Below are 20,778 nucleotides of genomic sequence, written 5' to 3' on the forward strand. Positions count from 1 at the left end.
AAGTACCTTTAGGCCTTCCTTTCTTTCTCTTTCCTTGTAAATTGTCTGTTGTTTGATCGGTGTTCAGGGGTGTATCTGCATCAAATTTGATGTTTGTATCAAATTTGATGTAAGAGTGTATCTCTTTCAAATTTGATGTTCAAGGGTGTATGTGTATTAAATTTGATGTTCAGGGGTGTAGTATATGTATCAAATTTGATGTTTAGGAGAATATCTCTTTCAAATTTTATGTTTAGGAGTGTATCTCTTTCAAGTTTGTGATTGGCGGGTGCTCTGGTGTGGTTTGCTCCTTCTTTTCTATCAAACATCTATGGTCCTTATCTTATCTCTCCTCCTTTTTTTTGTGTGTGTTACTCTCTTGTAACACTTCTAATCTTCGGCACTTTAATGACCTTATTGTGTTGCAAGTGCCTCAAAACTCTTACTAAAACTGAAACAAGTTTGTTAATGACCTTATTGTGTTGCAAGTGACTCAAAACTTTTACTAAAACTGAAACAAGTTTGTTGTTCAGGGATGTTTCTCTGTCAAATTTGATGTTCAGGGGTTGTATCTTTTTCCCTTCCCAACCTTAGGGACTTCAAGGGCCAGGATGCCGTCTGTATGTCACGGCGGCACTTTTCGCCCGATTCTGTTACTTTTAGTTTGCGTGACTCAGCAGCCCGCCAGAGCTCCCCGGCTCGGGGTCACGGGGTTAATGAGCCCTGAAGCGACTTTGCCGCTGTCGGTTAGGAAGTTCGCATTTTTGACTATGTTTAAAACGATATAACTTCTTCCCCATCCCACACAGCAAACCATTACGAAGATGTACTAAAAGCTCAATGTCTTGAGATTTATTCTGCGTTAGAATGGTTAATTTCTGTGCCTTAGTTTTTGTTTTAGACAAGTGTTTGTAGTGTACCAAATTTGTCCTATTTTAGTTACAAACTTATGAATAAATGATTGTTTATTTTAAAAAAGCACGACAGATGTCTCCAAAATCTGTGTTGAACTGACTACGAATGTCATGTCTTTTACCATGAGAAATCTTAAATCTGCGCGAGTAGTAATAGTCAAGTTATAAGAGAAGAAAGATGCACATCTGCATTTTTTAACTAAAGACGATTAGCGTTAGCTCTTATTTTACTATTAAACAAGAGAAAGTTACTCTGCGTTTGTTCGTGAATCATGCTGTGTCTGTGGCAGCCTGCATACAACTAAAAAGATATAATATAGAATCTAAGCGATTTTTAAAAACCCACAAAACCGTGTAAATACATGGGTAGAGATAAACTTCTTGTATGGAGTAAAAATAATGACAGCTAACACATTCATTCTTAGTTTTTGTATCGGAAATATGCGCGGACACAATTATGAATGTGAAGAAATCAGTCACATTGTCTGTTATTGCAAATGGTCATAGAAACGAAAAATAAAGCTGGAAAAGTCTGGTGCTGATTCAGTGTCCCTGAAAAGCAAGAAATTATTCTTGTAACCAAATTACGCCAAATTACTAAATTTTTTTCATTCACGCTAGTCAAAAAAAAAAAAAAATTTAGAATTGCGGACTCCAGCGCGTCTAACGAAATAACCAGACAAGTTACAGCGTCCGTTCTTTTTTGAGTCTCAAGAGCAGAAATGCATGCTTTGGGTGCACCAAATGAGAATTACCATAAATACAAGGATACACCTAAAACTGTACATTGAAAAGTACCAAAAATTAAGTCGGCTTAGACAGCGGTGACAGGGAGCTGACCCCCGTGACCCCGACATGATAAGGCGCCCGGTGGGGAACCCCCCCGCGGCAACTAAAATTCCACTGCCGGTGCGCCGTGATATATATATATATATATATGCAACGATTGTAAATGTCTTGTGGCTGATCAACACAATGTACATCAACATTAGCTGAATGGGATACATCGTTCCATCAGACAGTTGGAGATTCTCGATATAATGACTTCCTCATCCAGGAATTGAACGCTTGTCATTTATGTACCAGTCGAACCTGCTCTAACAACCACCTGCCTCTTTTGCCTTCTTTTTTTTCTTCTTCTTTGTTTGTTGCGCTCTAGTAACACCTCTATTAATTGAAAGTGGGTGATTGGTGGGTGCTCTGGTGTGATTCCCCCTTTCTTTCTTATCAAACATAGTCCATATCTCTCCTTTTTTGCTCTGATCTACAGCACTTATATGACCTATTTGCATTGCAAGTGCCATAAAACTTTTACTGAAACTGAACTAAATTTTAGGCACTAGTATGACATATTTGTGTTGCACAAACTGTAAAACTTCCACTACCCCACCAGGGCAGTGCTACTGACTAAAGTTGTCTTTAGGCCATTCCCCAAAGGGGGAATATTAACCTGTTCTTATACACAGTAGAATTGTAAATGGGCTGATTTATCAATGTCAATTGGCTGGAACAACATAGGGGAACTGCTGCTTTTTCTTTCCTCATCCTTCATCATCAATGCTTTTCACCCCTGGCAGGGTACACGCCACATACAAGCTCCTTCCATTTGTCTCTGTCCTGGGCCATCCTTCCAAGCTCGTTCCAAGTGAGCTTCATCTCTATCATGTCCCTTTCCACGCATCTCCTCCATGTTTCCCGTGGCCTACCCCTGCCTCGTGCTCCCTCTGGGCTCCACTGCAGTGACTGTCTTGTGATATTTTTGCTGGGCTATCTGTTGATGAAAGTCTGGACTTTATTCAGTACTGTCTTTGTTGTCTTCCAAGTTTCGCTGCCGTAGAGGTGTAAAGACTTGACGTTGGAGTTAAAAGAGTCGAATCTTGGTGTGCAGTGTGATATCGCTTGCTTTCCAGACTTTTGATAATTGATTGAATTCTGACCTTGCCCTGGCAGTTCTTGCTTTAACATCTGCCTCGGTCCACCTTTACCATCATCCTTACTATCATCATATTTCCTCTACTTCCTTTTGTATGTATGTCTCTCTCTTGTTAACTGCTATTTCCGGGGGGCCTTGATAGTTAAAGCAGACTTTGTGCTGTTGAAGCTAGAGAGGTGAGCAGAGTAGGCCTGATTCCCCGTTTGGATTTCTCTGTTGACATCTACCTGATGGCGCTCATATGACCTTATGCAGTTGCGAGCGCCATAAAACCTTACTAAAACAAACAAAAACTGTATAACTCATACTGAAGCTAAAACTGAACCTCTTTTTCTTAAATTTTTTTTTTTTTTCAAAATTGTTTTCAGTACTTACATGGCCCATTTGTGTTGCAAACCAAACTTCTGATATTATAGTTTTCTTAACTCTGTTGTGTTTTTTTTCCCCTATCCAGGTGCTGGCACGTGTATTTTCTCTCTATTGATTGCGTTTACCCTCGCCTTTTTCGACAAACGTGCTGACCGTATTCTGAAGCGTCAGGCTATCTCCTCAGGTAATTGCTCTTTTTCTTCCTCTATTTTTCACAATAGTCTTTTTTATTGTCACTATGTGCATACATATACCTGTGTGAAGGCATAGAAAACTGACGACTTGTTGGAAAAATCACTTTCATTGGACAGGGGCATTTTTAAAATGTCACCTTTTCTGTTTGTCAGGGTCCAAAACAGTTTTTAAAAATCTATTATAGTTTATTATTTTAATTTAGACAGTAATATATCTATACAAAATTGAATAGTACAAAAGATTCTAATAGAATTATACTTGGGTAATGGACTTCTGATGGCACCTGAAATATCTAGTTGCGTATAATAAATGTACTCTTCAGTGTAGTTTAAAAAATAAAATGTTTGAATGTTCTGCAAGTATATTTGTACAATGTTTTAGTCTGTTGTTGAATGATAATGATTTTAATGAGAAAGCAGTGAAAACGAGAAATCATGTTTTGCTATTTTTTTTTTTCCCAGAGGAGATGATCAAGTTCCGTGACATCTTGACGTTTCCTATGCCAACATGGCTGATCTCGGTGATCTGTGTGGCTTACTATGTGGCTGTGTTCCCTTTCATCGGTCTTGGCCTGTATGTAGCTCTTGCTCGTTTTGTGCGGCAACGAGGTGAAACCAGGCACTTCTCAAAATAATGAAATCAAAGAAACGCATTTTTCTGCCATTCTGGCAATTTTTATCGAATTTTTTTTTTTCGCTCAACACCATTTATGTCCTTATAATAACACATTTCTGTGTGAATTTTAATAAAAATTGTTGATTTTAAGGCTCAAAATATGTAAATTTTCAGTTTTCAAGGACTTTCAAGCTATTGAAGTTACCAGATTTTGGCGGCCATTTTCTAGTTAATTTTACCTTTGGAACGAGACCCCACCTCCTTTAATCTCAAATATCTCGTTTTCTATTTGAAGTAGATCAGTGTTTTTTTCATCAAAAGCAAGGCAAATGAATCAACTTTCACATGATACCAATATAAATGTACATTCCCAAAAGTTGATGAACGCCTGATTTCACAGCGTTGTAACACATTTGTATATTGTAATCATAATAAATGACATTTATATAGCGCTCAACCCCGATCAAAGTACACAGGCTCTGAGTGCTTTACAATACAGTACAACGTACAACAGTAACATAAAACTTTGTTTTCTGACTAAAGAAAATTATTCCAAATATTCGTCTTATTAATTTAAAAACAGAAACGACTTCTGCTGACATTTGAATGAATCAAAAGATTTTATCTCTCTTAAAGTACTTGGTAAAGCATTCCAGGTCTTGGGGCCTTTGTATTCAAATGCCCTTTCACCCATTGTTTTAAGTTTCTTAGATGGTAAAATAAATTTCTTTTTGTCAGCTGATGACCTTAAATTGCGAGTTGGAATGTACAGTCTTAACAGATTGTATGTATGGTTTCTTTAAGTACTCCATTTATATATATTGTAAATCCAAGCCTCACCCTAAGTGCAAGCGGTGAACAGACACCCTAGTGGCTTCTGTTTCCAATAATAGTTCTTTTTCAGCATTTCGGATATCCGAAGCTACTCCCTGGCGAAGTGCAGCTGTTGAGGTGTTGTGGTCAGGCATTTTTCAGTTGCAGTCAGTTGACCGAAGATTCATGTGTGATGGGAATTCTTACAGAGTATTCTTATATTTTATTTTAATTATAGGACAGAGACAAACAGGTCGTAGTGGGTGGTTGGTGGACACTCTGGTGTGGTTTGCTCCCTCTTTCCTTTCAAACATCTCTTGTCCTGATCTCTCCTTATTTTCTGTGTTCGTTTCTCTCCAATAACACCTCAAGTCTTCAGCACATTACTTTTTTTTTCCTTTTTTACTGTAGGTTGTTTTTATGCCCCCTTTGAAAAAAAATATAGATTCTTTGAAAGGCAGGCTTCGAAACCAGCCTCTCAGGGTCAACCTGGGCTGAGATGGACACAACATCCCAGCAGTAAGACTGAGATATTTGATTATTATTTCCTCCCCATTCGGGAATCGAATTCGTGTCTCCAGTGTGTGACAGCGGAGCGCCGAACCGTTATACCACGGAAGCTGGTTTGGGCACTAACATAACCTATTTTTGTTGCAGTTGCCATAAAACTCTTACTAAAACTTAGCACTAGGGTTACTCTCTTATAACACCTCAAATCTTTGGCACTTATTTGACCTAGTTGTGTTGTTAGTGCCGTAAAACTTTTACCAAAACTCAAGTAAATCATTGACCGTAAACTTGTACTAAAACTTTGTACTGAAGAAAAGCAAGTCATAATCTGCTCTTGTTCTTCCCTTAGGGTGTTCTTTGAGATGAAATTTGGTCTGAACCCCACAAGCGCCAATGCCGTCAACAGCCTGGTGTACATTATCTCGGCTGGAGCCTCCCCGTTCTTTGGTTTCCTCATCGACAGGATTGGCAAGAACGTGTTCTGGGTCATCATCGGTATCGTCATCACACTGGGTTGTCACATGATGCTGGCCTTCACATTTATGAACCCTTACATCCCTATGGTATGTGCTGCTTGCAACATTGGGGTTTTTGTTTTCTTTTTTCTTTTTCCTTTTTTCTTTTGATTCTGTTTCTTTGCCTCGTTCTCTTCCTCCCTATATGTACCAAGTTACAAAGCTCTATCTTTATTCCTTCATATTTAGACTTAAGACTTCTTGAACCCCCCTCGTATATCTCTGTCTCTCTCCTTATCTTTTTTTCTGCTACCCCCCACCCTGCATCTCATTCTTCCTTTCTCAGAACTTTGTTCTTCTCAGTCTCTGTGCATCTGACTCTGTGCCTATCTCCACACTGACAGTCCTGTCATGGACAACATTATTTTTTTTCTGGACTCTAATCTTGATATTTCGACAAAATACAGACGAGAGATGCATTCTATAATATATCAATCCTCAGGTGATCATGGGCTTGTCTTACTCCATTTTGGCCAGTGCCTTGTGGCCAATGGTTGCTCTCATCATCCCTGCTCACCAGCTGGGCACAGCTTATGGCATGTAAGTCCTGATTTCCCACCTCTTCTTGTATTTTTCCATCGGGTAGGGTAGGGATTTTGAAACAAACAATTAAAAATAAATTGGGGCTGCATTTCTTCCCACATCTATTGTATTTTGCCATCCGTTATTAATTTTGGAATGAACAACTTTTGACATTTTGGGATTCTTCTGCTGCTTTTGATTAATTTTTTACATTTTTAGGCAGTGGATGATATTAAATGTAGCCTGAGATTGTGTATATTTAAATGTAATGGAATAGAATGACCTGATGTATATGACTTACTCATGTGAAATGTTTCACTCTCTTGTTTTTTGCTTGCACAAAGTGACCACTATTCTGCAATAAGCTGACAAAATACCTTTTTTTAAAATTACCAGCAGTTGCGAGATAAAGAGGGTTTACAATCAATATTATTATGAGAAAATCTTAATATAAATGTCTTTATCTTTTGTCTTATGTCATACAGTATGCAAGCCATTCAGAATCTTGGTCTGGCTGTCATCTCACTGACCGCTGGCATCATTGTGGACAAAAGCGGGTACCTCATCCTGGAAGTCTTCTTCATGGCCTGGCTCTGCTGTGAGTTTGTTTTTGTTTGTTGTTGGTTTTATTTATTTATTTTTTAAAAAAGTTATTGATCTGTTTGGTTCCTCCTAAGCCTCACCTTTTAAATTATGAGTGACTTCTGTTTGTTTGTTTATTTATTATTTTAATTATTTTAGTTATTGATTTGTTTGGTTTTAAGTTATTGATCTGTTTGGTCCTCTTGAGCCTCACCATCTGTATTATATTATGAGCTACGGTACTGGTTTGATGGCTGTACTTCTGTACTATCCCTCTTCAGAGTCTGTCCGTCTGAGTGTTTTTTTGCTTTGTTTTTATAGCACAACAAGACCATCATTGTGTGAATATACTTACCTCTGCTCCAACAAAACAAATTCTATTATTAGGTATGAAATGTTGTACATGTATGTGTATGTGCTTTGTGCAGTACTGTTTAATAGAAGATATTGTGTGTTTTCCTCCTGGTGCAGTATGCTCTAGAAGGTCCTTTCTCATGTGTTGATCGTAGGGCCTATATGGTGTAATAATGGGAAACGGGGTTTTACGAATGATTATAATGAATCTTTTCATAGCTTTTCATTCGTGAAATTGGAATGCTGGCCAAGAGGATGAGAGGTTTGAAAAAATTTTCACTCATTTTTTTTCTTTTCTGTCCCCAGTGGCTTTGATAGCTGCTGTCCTCCTGTATCTAGTGGATGCTGCTAGAGGTGAGTCACTAATATTTGTTAATGTTTTAGGCCCTCATTGACATGATTTAGGTCATCCAGTGGGTTGTCCATGGCCACCTTGTCTCTCAGGGCCAATATATGCTGTGTTGGGTTGTTATGTATACATCTCGGCTGAAACATGGAAATACAATTATGGTGAAACGCGTTGAGTTCTATCCCACAATGAGAAAATGGCAGCCAAAGTTTGGTGACTGTCATAGTTCTGAATAGACTAAAATGGTGTCAAGATATAAAAGTTGATGGTTGGTGGGTGCTCTGGTGTGGTTTGTTCCTTCTTTCCTGTGGAACAAATATCGTCTTTATCTCTCCTTCTTTTTTTTGTTCTCTCTTGTAACACCTCTAATCTTCAATACTTATACGACCGTATTGTGTTGCAAGTGCTGTAAAACTCCTACTAAAACTAAAATATATTTTAAAAATTCGATAAAAATTCTCAAATCAGTGGAAAATTGCCAACATCTTCAATTTGATTATTTTAACGAGTGCCTGATTCCACCACGATGCCTCACATTTGATTAAAGAAAAATACACCAATAAGAGGGAAATGGGTTGATAATTGATGCCACATTTTCTTTTTCTCTGTCTATTTGCCGATCTGTTTTTTTCTGTCTGTTTGCCAGTTTGTTTGTCCTTTTCTATCCCTACATGTGGCCATTATTGTGTCGACATGCTTCTCTTTACTCAGAGTAATGATGAGTAAAAAGGAAAAGGTAATTGCAGCTGTTTTACACCCCAATTGACACATTTTAATTCTTTTAAGAATGGGGATGCTTCCGTCCTTTCTGTCAGGGACAGAGAGGCATACAGCATTCCGGCAGAAAGACGGTGATATTTGATGAAAATTCTCCCTACATGAGAATCGAACTTGCGTTTTCTGTGTGTGACGGCTAACCTCCTTGTGAGGGGAAGCGGAGAGAGGAAAAATAATGGTGGTAATGAAAGTAGTTTAGAAGAGAGCTAGTGGTGGCTATTCCGTTGAACAAATTTCCTGGGTTTTTTTTTAGTCATTCTTTTAAAAAATTCTGTTTTGCTCCACAGGTGGAAAACTGAACTACTCTTCGAAAAAACGTAATGCTCTGAAGGAATTGGAGGATGAAGAAAAACTGAAGTGAGTTGTTTGCCTTTTTTATATGTTGTGTTGTGTTTTATCAGTCACCGTCTGTGGTCCTGTTGCTTATGGATTTGACCAACTTCTGAAAGGTCTAGATTCAATTGATTGGTCAGATTATTTCAGTTCATCGTCATCATCATTGCCTTTCTGACCCTGGGTCAGTGTATAGGCCACAAACAAACACTTTCCACCTTTTTTCTATGTCTTCCCACTTTTCAGTAGAGTCCTTTCAGCTTTGTTCACTATCCTTCATTGTTTCCTGTGGTTGCAGAAGCTCCTGTGTCTCCTAAGATTGAAAAATAAATAGTATAGGCATGTTTGTTCATGTTTCTGTAACTTTCAGTTTTTACAGGGTCTTTCCTATCAAACATCTATCGTCTTTATCTCCCCTCCTTTTTTGTGTTTGTTACTCACTTGTAACACCTCTACTCTTCGGCACTTATATGACCTAATTGTGTTGCAAGTGCCGTAAAATTCTTACGAAAAAAATAACAGGATCAGGTAGTTGGCCCTCCGCAAACTGACACTTTTTGGGAGACCAGACCTATGTATCTTTAGTCGCCTCTTACAACACGCCATATCACAGCAGGTGTTATTCTTTGCTCCCCCATAGTTAAACTAGACAGTGATTTACTGTGACATATCTGTTTGATTGAACATATTTTTTGCACCCTGTGATAGAAAGCATTATTATGTGCAGTCACAGTACTTCTGGTGGTACGTATCTGTTTAGGGTATACTGTTATACAGTTGAATTGGCCCTGACAGCCACTCATTATTATGGAGAAAAGTGATTGTCTTAGATTGGTGGACATCATGGACAAGTGCCATTGTAATATGAGATAGATAAAGCACAAAGGGAGAAGTGGGAAGGGGTCATTTGAACTGTTCATTGTCTTGGAAAGATGACGTTAGAGCAGGTTCGACTCTAATTTTGTCACGTAAAGTTCCTTTTTTCAGTATTCACCTCAAGCAGTAAAGGGGGAATTAATAATTATCAGTACTTTTTGTCTTGAGCTGTCTTTACAGAGTTACTTATATTTCTTGTAGCAGTGGTACCACAGTAGATAACAGTTTCTATGCCAGCTGCAATATAATTACATGATAATTGTTTATCTAATTTAGATATTAATAGTTTGTGCCACAGGAGTATCAGTGAGAGCTTGAGTTGTTTGGTGGTGTCGCCACTGATGGGTTCTACTTTTTATTTTGTGGGGTATCCTGATGTGGTGCCAGATATGTATTTGTGTTAACTTGGTACATGTAGTAATTATTGTAGTTCAAGAGAAAACAATACAGGAAAAAGGAAAGTTGTTTATAATTTGGTGCAGAAGATGATGATGATACTAACGGGTTCTACTTTTTTTCTATCTCTGTGTTATTCTCAGCCAACCTGTCTTAAAAAATTTTTCCTTTCCCGAAATGAATGTTATGGTGTATTAATGTGCTTCTCCTTATCCAAAAGCATGTACTATCAGGATGCATTTTTGTGCAGTTTGTAATGCTTTTTCCTTTTTATGGGTAGTTGGGGGATGCTCTGGTGTGGTTCGCTCCTTCTTGCCTATCAAACATCTATCGCTCTGATCTCTCCTCTTTCTAGTTTGTGTTTGTTACTCTGCAACACCTCTAATCTTCAGCTCTGATATGAACTTTCTGTGTTGCAAGTGCCATGAAAGTAAAACTTGACTTTTACTGAAACTAAAAGTAAACAATTTGTTCTCTTTCTTTAATTTCCAGGGACAACTAAAGACAAGCTCAGCCCAGAGAAGCTCAGTAGGACGGGACTGAATTCTGTAGTCTTTCAATAATATGTAACAATGCTGTGGGTACTGGAGTTTGCTCCATGACTTGCTTGTGTAGGTTAGGATGAATGGCATGAATTTGGCAGGCAGCCTTAGCCGGTAGCTGTGTCTTTGGCAGCTGATTCAAAATCACCCAGTTAAGGTCACCGTGTTGAGTGCTATACTTGTACTGAAGTTGATGTTCGTATTTTTTTGCTAAACATGGAAGAGTTTTTATTCTACCTTACTCAAATGCCTCTTAATTTTATTGTAGTGAATTTATTATTTTTTTTTAGCAAAACAGGTCTTTCTTCTTCACAGGGAGAAGTATGTACAAAGAAGACAGTGTTCGCCTGAAGGGGCATAGTTTTTTCTTTCTGAACTCATCAATTTTGAATACATTTTTATGTCATATTTCATGCCCTTTGTTTTAGCTCTAGTCCTGTATATTAGTAAGGTATAATATATGATATATCATTTATCAGCAAAACCATTTTTTGGTTTAAAAAACCATTTATGTATTGTGTTTTTTTTTTTGGGGGGGGGGGGGGGGGGTTTTTTTCTTTGAAGGGGGGGGGGGGGGGGGGGTGTAATAAGTCAGTTTTTATTTGTGTCTGTGACACTTGGATTTTCTTTTAAAAAATGTTCGCAGCCTTTAATTTTTGGATTGAAGAAGTTGAGGAAAAGAGCATCAGAATTATCCAAATTTTTCTTGACTTTTTTAAAAATAATTGCTGTTAATGTTCTGTGTGTTCTGTGTGTAGGCCTACCATGCATAAATGTTGAAGTTAGCAAATACTTTTGAAAATAATAAAATTTCTCTAAATGCTTCTTATTGATGAAAAGAGGATAGTAATAAAAATACATTCTGACTGGAAAGTCTTTCTTGAACATTCTCCATTTTCAGATATGTATGGCTAAGCTAAGGCAAAAGTACTTGTTCCCCCCCCCCCGTCAGCTGAATTTCCAGATATAATGTAGATCAAAAGATGACACCCTCCCCCACTCTTTCTTTGCACACCATCAAACCTCTTCTTCAAAAGCTATATATTGTTAAATTATTAACATATGAAGTTTTATTTTTTTCCCCCTTTCATTATCTCAACTAGGGTCCAAAGTGCCTTTTGCCAAATGAGGTAGAATGGGAACATTGCTAGAACTTGTGTTCCAGGGTTCTGTTTTTAGTTGTCATATAGCTGGTTCTTTTTGATAAATTGTTCGTAATGCAAAAAGTTTAAAAGAGTGACAGGGTGGATTATGTTGAATTTTTAGGTCAACATTTCCTTAAGCTTTTTTTTCCATATAGTTGGGTTTTTGTTTCTATGTTACGAGTTCATATAAACGAAAATGAGTTTTTTTTAAATCCTTGGCATTGTTTTAAAGAAAAAAATGTTGTTTCCTTTACTTTTATCTTTTTAAAAAGTAAATGGCAGCAGAATGTTTTCACTGATGTGCCATGGTTTCTTTAAATCACTTGTTTATTTTTCTTAATTTAAACATCTTTTTTTCAGGTCCAAATTAATGGCTTGGTGCAAGACTTTGACACATGCCAAATTGCGTAATGGCTTTTGTGACAGTCATGCATCCAGTCATTAATAGGCAAGTCTTTCATATAAGGAAATGCTACTGAAGGTTTCTATGAATGCAAAAATGTCCTTTTGTCAGTACCGTACATATGTTTCTTTTGATGCAATACAGGGTTCCTGAGGTCTCCTTGAATTCAAGGAGTCTCTGAAAACCAGTCAAAGAAAAATCTCCTTGAAAACTCCTTGAATTTCCCGGGATCGGACACGAACCAAATTTTTGTCAGATTGCTCTTGGCGTGCCATAAAAAATGGCATGAATTTTTTTTTACAAAATCTCCTTGAATTAAAAAAATTTCTCTTTGAAACATTGAAATCTCCTTGAATGTGGTGGGGAGTTCATAGCAGGAACCCTGGCAATATGAACAAGTCTTTAATCTTTTTATAAGGAAAGACATATCGCCTTGCTTAGTAGTGCAAGGCTCCCCCATATGCCACCTTAAGTGTCGTAGGATGGAGTCTTACACTGAGCAGTCAATATGCTTTGTGACTACTGTCTCTTTCATGATCCTGTAAATGCACAAACAAAATGATATAGCAGCATTGAAGACATTTCCCACCAAATCAGTTCTTCCGAGTTCATAGTTCAAAGCTTTCATAAATGATAGTTCAAATGTGCTTTGAACATCACGTGTGAGAGAGGGCTGTTGGATTCTATTTTTCATTTCATACCTTTAATCAATCCTGATTTTCACATATTGAAAACACTGTTTATGGTTTTTTGCTCCCCCAAAAATGGGAGACCTCATTCTGTGGATCTGTGATGGGGCAAAAGTTTGTCCACGGGATTCTGGGTCTCTGTCTAATTGGGGGTGTGTTTTCTTCAGTTGTAGCAAAGACTTCACGTGTTTGTGGAGCTTGCGCTGAAATATCAGGGAATTTAACATGACAGGAACAACTGGGCTCGATCACGACAGTTTTACTCACTTAACCCTTCCAGCCCCATGCGCGTATATTTTCAGCAGCGCTTGTACCTCCCACCATCCCAAGAGCATGTTATATTTTGTGCATTTTTCAAAACCAGGGAACCTAGTTAAACTTTGATTTTCAAAATATTTGTTCATTTACCATTAAACATTGTTGCACAGTTATTATCTAAATCATTACAAAGGTACTACATAACTTTTTAAAATGCATGCCTTTTTTTCTGAAATACTGCTGTATTGGCTGCGATTAGGGAGTGCTAAAAATGACTGGGGCTGGAAGTGTTGAACATTTTGTGTGGTTAAACATGTGCTTTATTTTTTGTGTGCCAAAAGTTGGAAGGATGCTTGGTTACCATGGTCGTGTTCTTTCAGTGGCCCTCCGCCCAGCCGCCATCAGGCCTTCATCTTCTCCAGTCTCCGCTTTGATGTATTATTTCACGAGCAGAAGAAATCGTAAAGGGACTTGGCCTTAACTTCACCGGCAACGATTTCATGAAACTGGGTTCTTGTAGCAAAATTTAGAAACGTCCAGCTATGATAATTTGTTAACCGTTTGAGCCCTCATCTTCTACGCCTTACAAGCTGTGCCTCAGACCTTCCTTAGGTTGAGTGCTAGGTTGACATCTTGGCGAGCTGAGGCCTGTGTTTGATGTATGGAAGGGTGCAGGTGGCATGTGCTTTGCCAGGTCCATAGGTTTAAAACACTGTCCTTGTACTTGTGAAAAACAGAATCTTCTTTGATATATTTACATAAAGTATTAAAGCTTTAAGATGACCGTGTCTTTAAGACGTCAGAGAAAAATTGCAACAAGTCTACCACAATGTAAGAGCAGCCGTAGTATCTTTTCCTGAACTCCAATTGTTATGTAAGGAACATGTGAACTTGATATGTGTATTGTGTTTCGCCATGCAGAAATTGTTTAAGTTTCTGTGTGTTCACATTGAACCCTGTTGGCAAATACACCTCTCAATTGATGATGAGAAAAGAATAGAGATTTACCTTAGTACTGTTGCTAAATTGTATAGCCTAATTAAATGGCTGTGATGCATTTATTAATTGGACATCCATATTTAATTTAAAAGCACTTGGGTGAGAGTTATTATTTTTTAAGGGAATTCTGGTCTTATTTTTCACTTTACTTTTACCAATATTTATGAAGGGTTTTCAGAACACCAGTGGATGATCTGATGTAGTTTCGGTCTGTCTACTTACTTAAAAAAACAACCAGTTGTAAATTTGACTTGTTAAAAGTCACATAGACTTGAGAGATGTACACTGCACAAACTGTTTTGTTACTGCAATGAATTATTCATGCAATCCCGCTAAGTTGGATGATGCCATTCATAAACTATGTACCAGAATTTATGCTTTGTTTCTACTACACTTCAATTATTACCCAAGACGTGTGTCTGTAGTCCTGCCTCAAGTGTCCGCCCTCTGCTCCTTAGGCTGCATGATTTACTTTTATTCCAGTTCAGAAGAAAATGCTTTTTTACTGTCTAGATGTGTTCACTTTTAAACTAAACCTTGGGGAATTGTTTTTTTTCTTGTTTTGTGCAGTTCTTATATATATATATATATATACACATTGGTTTTTTTTTAGCCTTTACTATACTGACTGGTTGCTGCAATTCTAACGTCCACTTTTTACCAGTTTTTTTTTTGTTTTGCAACGAAAATATATGTGTGTGTGCCTGGAGAAAGATGACAGTTGTCGGCAAAGCTATTTTTGAGCAATGTGATGAAAAGGCTAAAAATGTCGAAGCTGGACAAAAATCTAGTTCCATCAGAAAACACACGTTTAACCATTTCTTGATAACGTACCCTTATTTCAATACCCCAAATTTCCGACAAGATCTTTTTCCATGCACACACACATCTTATATAGTGCTGGAACTAGTTAAAAGGATGCAATGAAAATTCTTGTGAGAAATAGTTTTTTTTTCCCGGCATTATAATGCATTTCTCTTGGCATGACTTTGTCTTGGCATTACTGATGTATTATGTGAGCAGGCAGTTGACGATGGAATTGATGAAAAGGATTTCTCTCCGTCAAGTAGCATTGTATCAAATACTCATGTTGTACAAACTTTTCATATTATTGGTCTTTCACAACTATAGACTCTATTCACATGCAACTCTATGTTTATCTATATGGGTTGGGATTTTTTTTTTCCCTTCTGCGTGTATGCTAGTTTACCAGCCATGTCCAGGAAAGAAAAAGTAGCGTTTTTTAAAAATATTTTTTAAAAAAGTAATAATATTTACAAACACCGTGGTCTGGAATTAAAGTATTTAGATGAAAATAAACTCACCTTTGTTGTTTAATTATAAAACTGATGACTCAACATTACAAATTGATGTAAATTTACAATCAAAGCAAGAGAAACCAAAAAAAACGTAGCACTGAAACTGAAAATTTCATTTAATAAGTGATAGGGAAAGAAAACGTGTGACATTTTCTGTCTCTGGCTACTTTCATGGACATTAATTCCAGGGGTCTTTTTTCCAAGGTTGCAAACCACAGAATGGGGATTGGAGTGGGGAAGAATATCATAAGTGTATATAAATCGAGACCGAAATAGGGACTGTTGCTATGATCAGGCTTTGGTACGTAATTATTAAGTCAGTGTTTTGACAGTTAATTTTGCATTTGTTTCCTGGAGCGTTCCTTTTAGTGGTTGAAATGATGTCCTGTTGTGTGTAGTAGTAATGTATCATGGCATGTTGGCAGTTGGGATTACTGAACATTTTACACTTTTACGAAGTGGCTGTATGTATGCTATGTTGAGACTTTCTTTGTGAAACCCTTTTCTTTTTCTCTGGACTGTTTGTGGTGTAGCATGTCAATATATGAGTGAACATTTTTCTGATGAAAGTTTTGTAGATGGCATTGATTTTTAAACAAATATTTTTCTAAAACTTCCTTTGTCTCAAATAAATTCTTACGAAACATTTTATGTCGTTTGAAATTTATCTTGAAAGTTTCACTAGTTACGAATTTGAATATGTGACTTGTTTTATAATTTAAAATTCAGTTGAAATACTAGAGCTATCTTATAACCTAGTTTGAATATTTAGGAGATCTAGTGCTACGCTTTGAACTAGTGAGACCCTTTTTCTGGCACTTGAAACACTCTGCATTTTTGACTCACTGAAGACAGAAGGATTTTACGTTGAAGGTTTTTTTGGGAATTTTTTTTCAAAATTTTATAAAATCTGAACCATTAACTGCACTGCCGTTTTTACCCAATCAAGAACAATAAACATGTTAAAGTACGACTGTTTACCTCTGCTTGATTATTTGTCATGATTTTTTAAAAAGAGGTATAAAATTCAATGTTCAACAAATTTACGAATAATAAATAAGAGATGCCATAGCGTGGTGGAATCAGGCTCTCGTCAATTTTTGGGCACGTAGAGTTATTGGTGTAATCATAAAGCTTGTTTACTTGTCTTTATTTGGATGGAAAAAAATATTTAAAAAGCGCTTGTTTTGATCTGTACGTGTTCCAAATTGCATATTGAAGGTTGGATTAAAAAACCCAACTGCATCATGTCTCTAATATAAGCACAAAACAACCCGGTCAACCAAAAAACCCCCAAAAAACCCCCGAAAAAATTAATTTAAACACAAGTAGTTGGTTTAGAAAAAACCCAAAGATATATTTCAATATAACGAAGGAAATGGTACATTGCTAACAGAATGTAAAGATTTGAGGACACATTCATATGCTTGGTTTTGTGAGGAGCTCTGGCGTTATCAGAACACAAATACAAATTTATACAAAAACACGTGCAGGAGAACATCAGAGCCAGCCAGCTCAGTGACGGAGCCTGTCATCTTCAAGCACACATACACACACACATACTCACTCACACACATCAATTGTCTTCAAAGACCACATGTGTTCTACTATGAGTAAGTCTGCTCTAAAACTTTTCCAGGGTTTTGAGTGGAAGGAGTACAGTGCCGTAAGCTGACAAAATACCTTTTTTTCATTTATGCGTCAAAATTTTTTATTTGCTAAATCAAAAACCTGATCAGTAACCCTACTGGTCTGAAAACCCTCCCAACTTAAATTGAATCTGTTTTTGAATAAATTAGAATTCAAATTTCGAAATGTTTTTTTAATTATGACTACGCTGACAAAAAAACTCTTTCTCCTGAAACTGCTCTGAAGAAAAAAAAGGCGTTGTGTCAGCTTACAGCAGTACAGGCTCTCACATATTTCAGTAGTGATGTATGCATAGCGTTCGACCTGACACGAGGCCTTGGATTCACTCTTGTCAAAAAGGTGAATTCCAGTTGCATTTTCACAAGGAGGGCTTTGCACGCTCAGGAAAGGTACAGTGCCTTTTTGTACTTCCAATCACTCTGCTGTAAACATGTACTTTGAATTCAGCAGAGACAAAATCAGTGTAAATGATGGAAGAATGTGCCTAAGGGACTGTAACTCTGTATGCCCTGAGAACGCACAAAGCGAGAGGAGTTATTGTTAACTTTAATGTACAAAACATCACTCTGGCTTTAAACTGCTTTACAAAGAATGACTATGTAAAACTGCTTCACTACAGAAGTGACTCATCTTTGAACAGTCTCTCACATCTGCTACTAGATCTATCTAATAGGCAACAATGATCTTGAAGTGGAAACCCCCACTTTTTAGGAATTTTCCAATTTCGTGTTTTATCGCAAAATTAGAGACCAAGACAAAAGCATCCCATCACATTCATGGAACTTACGGCAAAACCAGAGAAGCAATACTGCAGATTTACACAAGGATGGGTCTCCATTTGTGTATTTTAAAGTCTGAACCAGCACAACTAGCAAAGAGCCCTCAGAACCCTGACATGAATAGGATAAACTGATATTAAGTATTAAGCGTACTATTAGCTATTGTTCCATTAGCAACTATATTTTTTTTTACCTATATGTCTAGGCTTGAGGGGTGTACTCTCACACCTGACCTGAATTCAGCTCTATCATCACTGTGCCGGCACATCTCATTTTTGCCAGTTTGAGATGAATAACTGTTTAATTTGACTATCTGTCATCCAAAAATAATGGTGAAACTTGCCATGCATGTTTCTATTGTGATTGCCAGCTCATATTTGTTTTGGTCGAACCGAAACATATGTCTATAGTACCACCAAACAAAAGACTGGTTGCATTTTGGCACAACTCAGAGTTATACCATTTTGCTAGCGCAGTGACACTCTTAGTCTCAGCAAATCAGCTTTGTTGGACTAAAAATATGCAGAAGAAATCTATTCTTTTATGCACAAGTAAAAATCTGCCAAACACAACACATAATTTTCATTCCTGACAAAACAAAACACACATGGTTTTCAAAGCAAACATACATGAATATATATATATTATTATAAGAAATCAAGCAAATATCAAGGAACTATTGGGTAGAGTATTATTTTGAGTATGCTCATCATAAAAAGCAATACTGAAATTTTTTGTTAAAATTGAGAATCTTTCTTATCTTTCTTTGAGCCTTCACAATTAATTAGTGATGATGGGAATAATAGTTAGGCTACATATACACATCCTTCCTTATGATAATATGAGGATCCAATAAATGCTATGGGGCATTAGATTATTTTAATATTCACATATGTGAGGCAGCGTGGTGGAATCAGGCTGTCGTCAAAATAATCAAAGTGAAGAAACTGGCATTTTTCCGAGGGTTTGTGAATTTTTATCAAAATTTTGTTTTTTGGCTCATCACCTGTCAAGCCCATTAAAGAACTAATTTCTGCGTGGAATTTTCTGAAAAATGTTGGTTAAAGGCACAAAAAATGTAAATTTTCAGTAACCACGGACTCTTAATCTTAAGCTAAGGAAATACCTAATCTTTGGCGGCCATTTTCTCACTAAGTTTACCTCTGAAAGCAGGTGACCCCCACCTCTTTCATTCACAAATATCTCGACTTGTATTCCAGATATATGGATATTTTTTTCATCCACAAAAGACAAGTGAACAATCTTTAAGATGATACTAATAACTCTATTAGTCTAGCTATATGCTCAAAAATTGACGAGAGCCTGATTCCATCATGCTGCCTCACATATATCCTTTCTAAATGCACTTCCCTCTTAAAAATCACAATTTAACAAGTCAGTAAGATTAAGTTAGCCAAATCATCGTGGAGGTCCTTACATGGTTGAGGAAATTATTCATTTTGGAAAGAAAAGTAAACCAAAACCAAAATTAACGGGCGTGAAAGATAAATCTATAGAGGCTAAATCCCTGACATACTGATCCCAGTCTGAATCTCACAATTTTATGAAAGAAAACAATGAACTTGCTTTTTACCATTTTCAGCGTACAATTCTCAATTCCATTGCAATGCTGAAAAAATATTATTACGACCACAATAATCAAATCACCATTGAAAATAAAAACAATATGCGTATAAGTGTATGGCAACATCTTTGGTTTTTTTGATTGGCCGCCCGCATGCCTAAAAGAAGTTTGTACTAATCCCACAACTCAGCGGGAAAATCTGTTTCTGTTTTCAAGCTAAACTCTACACTTATTTGAAACAAAATCTCTAAATAGCAATGCTGACAGAACACATATTGTTAAACAACAGATGTATTTGACTGCAAGAACTGCATGATTTTTTAGTTCGGCATTAGACCTGTTTAATAAGGACAATCATGCTGGCCTCTGTGTTCAGGAACTGAAATAAAAAAACCTTCTATCATTCAATATTCTCTAAAAAAAATTTTTTTCCCACCACCTACCTGTCCTTGGGCTCGGTCAAACTGTATGTCGAGCAATCTGATTGAGCACAATAGAAGTCAATCCTTACCAAAACACCCCCCCCCCTTCCCCCACCCCTAAATACTTGCAATAAAAGCTATCTTGCACATCACAATGACGATGGTATTGGTGCTCCAATGAAGCTTTCCCGCCAAGGAAAAAAAACCCATAATGCGGTGCCTCTTAATATAGTAGATAAAATGAAATTTCCATGACAACATGGAACACAGTTCTCCCTACATCATCACTTTCCGGTTTCAAGTTCACATCCAAGATGCTGACAGAGTTGAAACTTTGCATATTATGAAAACAGCTGAATGTACATGGTCTTGATAAAAATATTGCAACTTATTGGATTGCTGCTTTCACATCAAGCTACTGACGAAAGTATGAATATCAATATGCTATTATTATTCGTAATACTTGAGGGGTATACAAAAGTATTATGTCAGAGCTATGGAAGGACTAATAATATTGAGTAATCATTATCATTCTCCAGATTATTGACTTGGTAGATAATAAATAAAAATACAATCACTTATGATAGTGATATGGCCTACAAATAAACACAAAAACTGCACAAAAAAAAAAGAGCTGATAAATATGTATACTTCGCCCTTTCCATAACAAAATAAAATGCTGAGTAACTCATTTTGATTTAAATTCAATCTGTATTCACAGGAGAAAAAAACACAAGAACAAAAAAGCTAATACGAACAAAATTTTTTTAAAAGCACAATTAAGCACATGAACTTGAGGCAAAGTTTCAGCATAAATTATTGCACTCTGTGATGATTGTGAATATGCCCAGAGCCAAAAAGGTTCTACCTGCAGACATATACATTAGTACGTGTTGTAAATAGAACTCATTCACTTTGGGCCAAAACTGGACAGATCATACTGGGGAGTCAACAA

At 36.9% G+C, this 20,778-nt stretch overlaps 1 protein-coding gene across 1 annotated transcript in view; it reads left to right on the forward strand.

Annotated features, from left to right (window-relative positions):
* Positions 1-10,760, forward strand: part of LOC101856834 (major facilitator superfamily domain-containing protein 1) — a 30,532-nt gene extending 19,772 nt beyond the window's left edge. Inside the window, exons 6-13 of the mRNA XM_005105964.3 lie at positions 3,281-3,379; positions 3,852-3,963; positions 5,678-5,891; positions 6,286-6,383; positions 6,851-6,963; positions 7,608-7,655; positions 8,715-8,784; positions 10,525-10,760. Coding sequence (XP_005106021.1) covers positions 3,281-3,379; positions 3,852-3,963; positions 5,678-5,891; positions 6,286-6,383; positions 6,851-6,963; positions 7,608-7,655; positions 8,715-8,784; positions 10,525-10,534 — 764 coding nt within the window. The 3' untranslated portion in view covers positions 10,535-10,760. The remainder of the gene's footprint in view (positions 1-3,280; positions 3,380-3,851; positions 3,964-5,677; positions 5,892-6,285; positions 6,384-6,850; positions 6,964-7,607; positions 7,656-8,714; positions 8,785-10,524) is intronic.
* The last annotated feature ends 10,018 nt before the right edge of the window (positions 10,761-20,778 follow it).

This window comes from Aplysia californica, unplaced genomic scaffold, assembly GCF_000002075.1.
Source record: "Aplysia californica isolate F4 #8 unplaced genomic scaffold, AplCal3.0 scaffold00503, whole genome shotgun sequence".
Lineage (NCBI taxonomy): Eukaryota > Metazoa > Mollusca > Gastropoda > Aplysiida > Aplysiidae > Aplysia > Aplysia californica.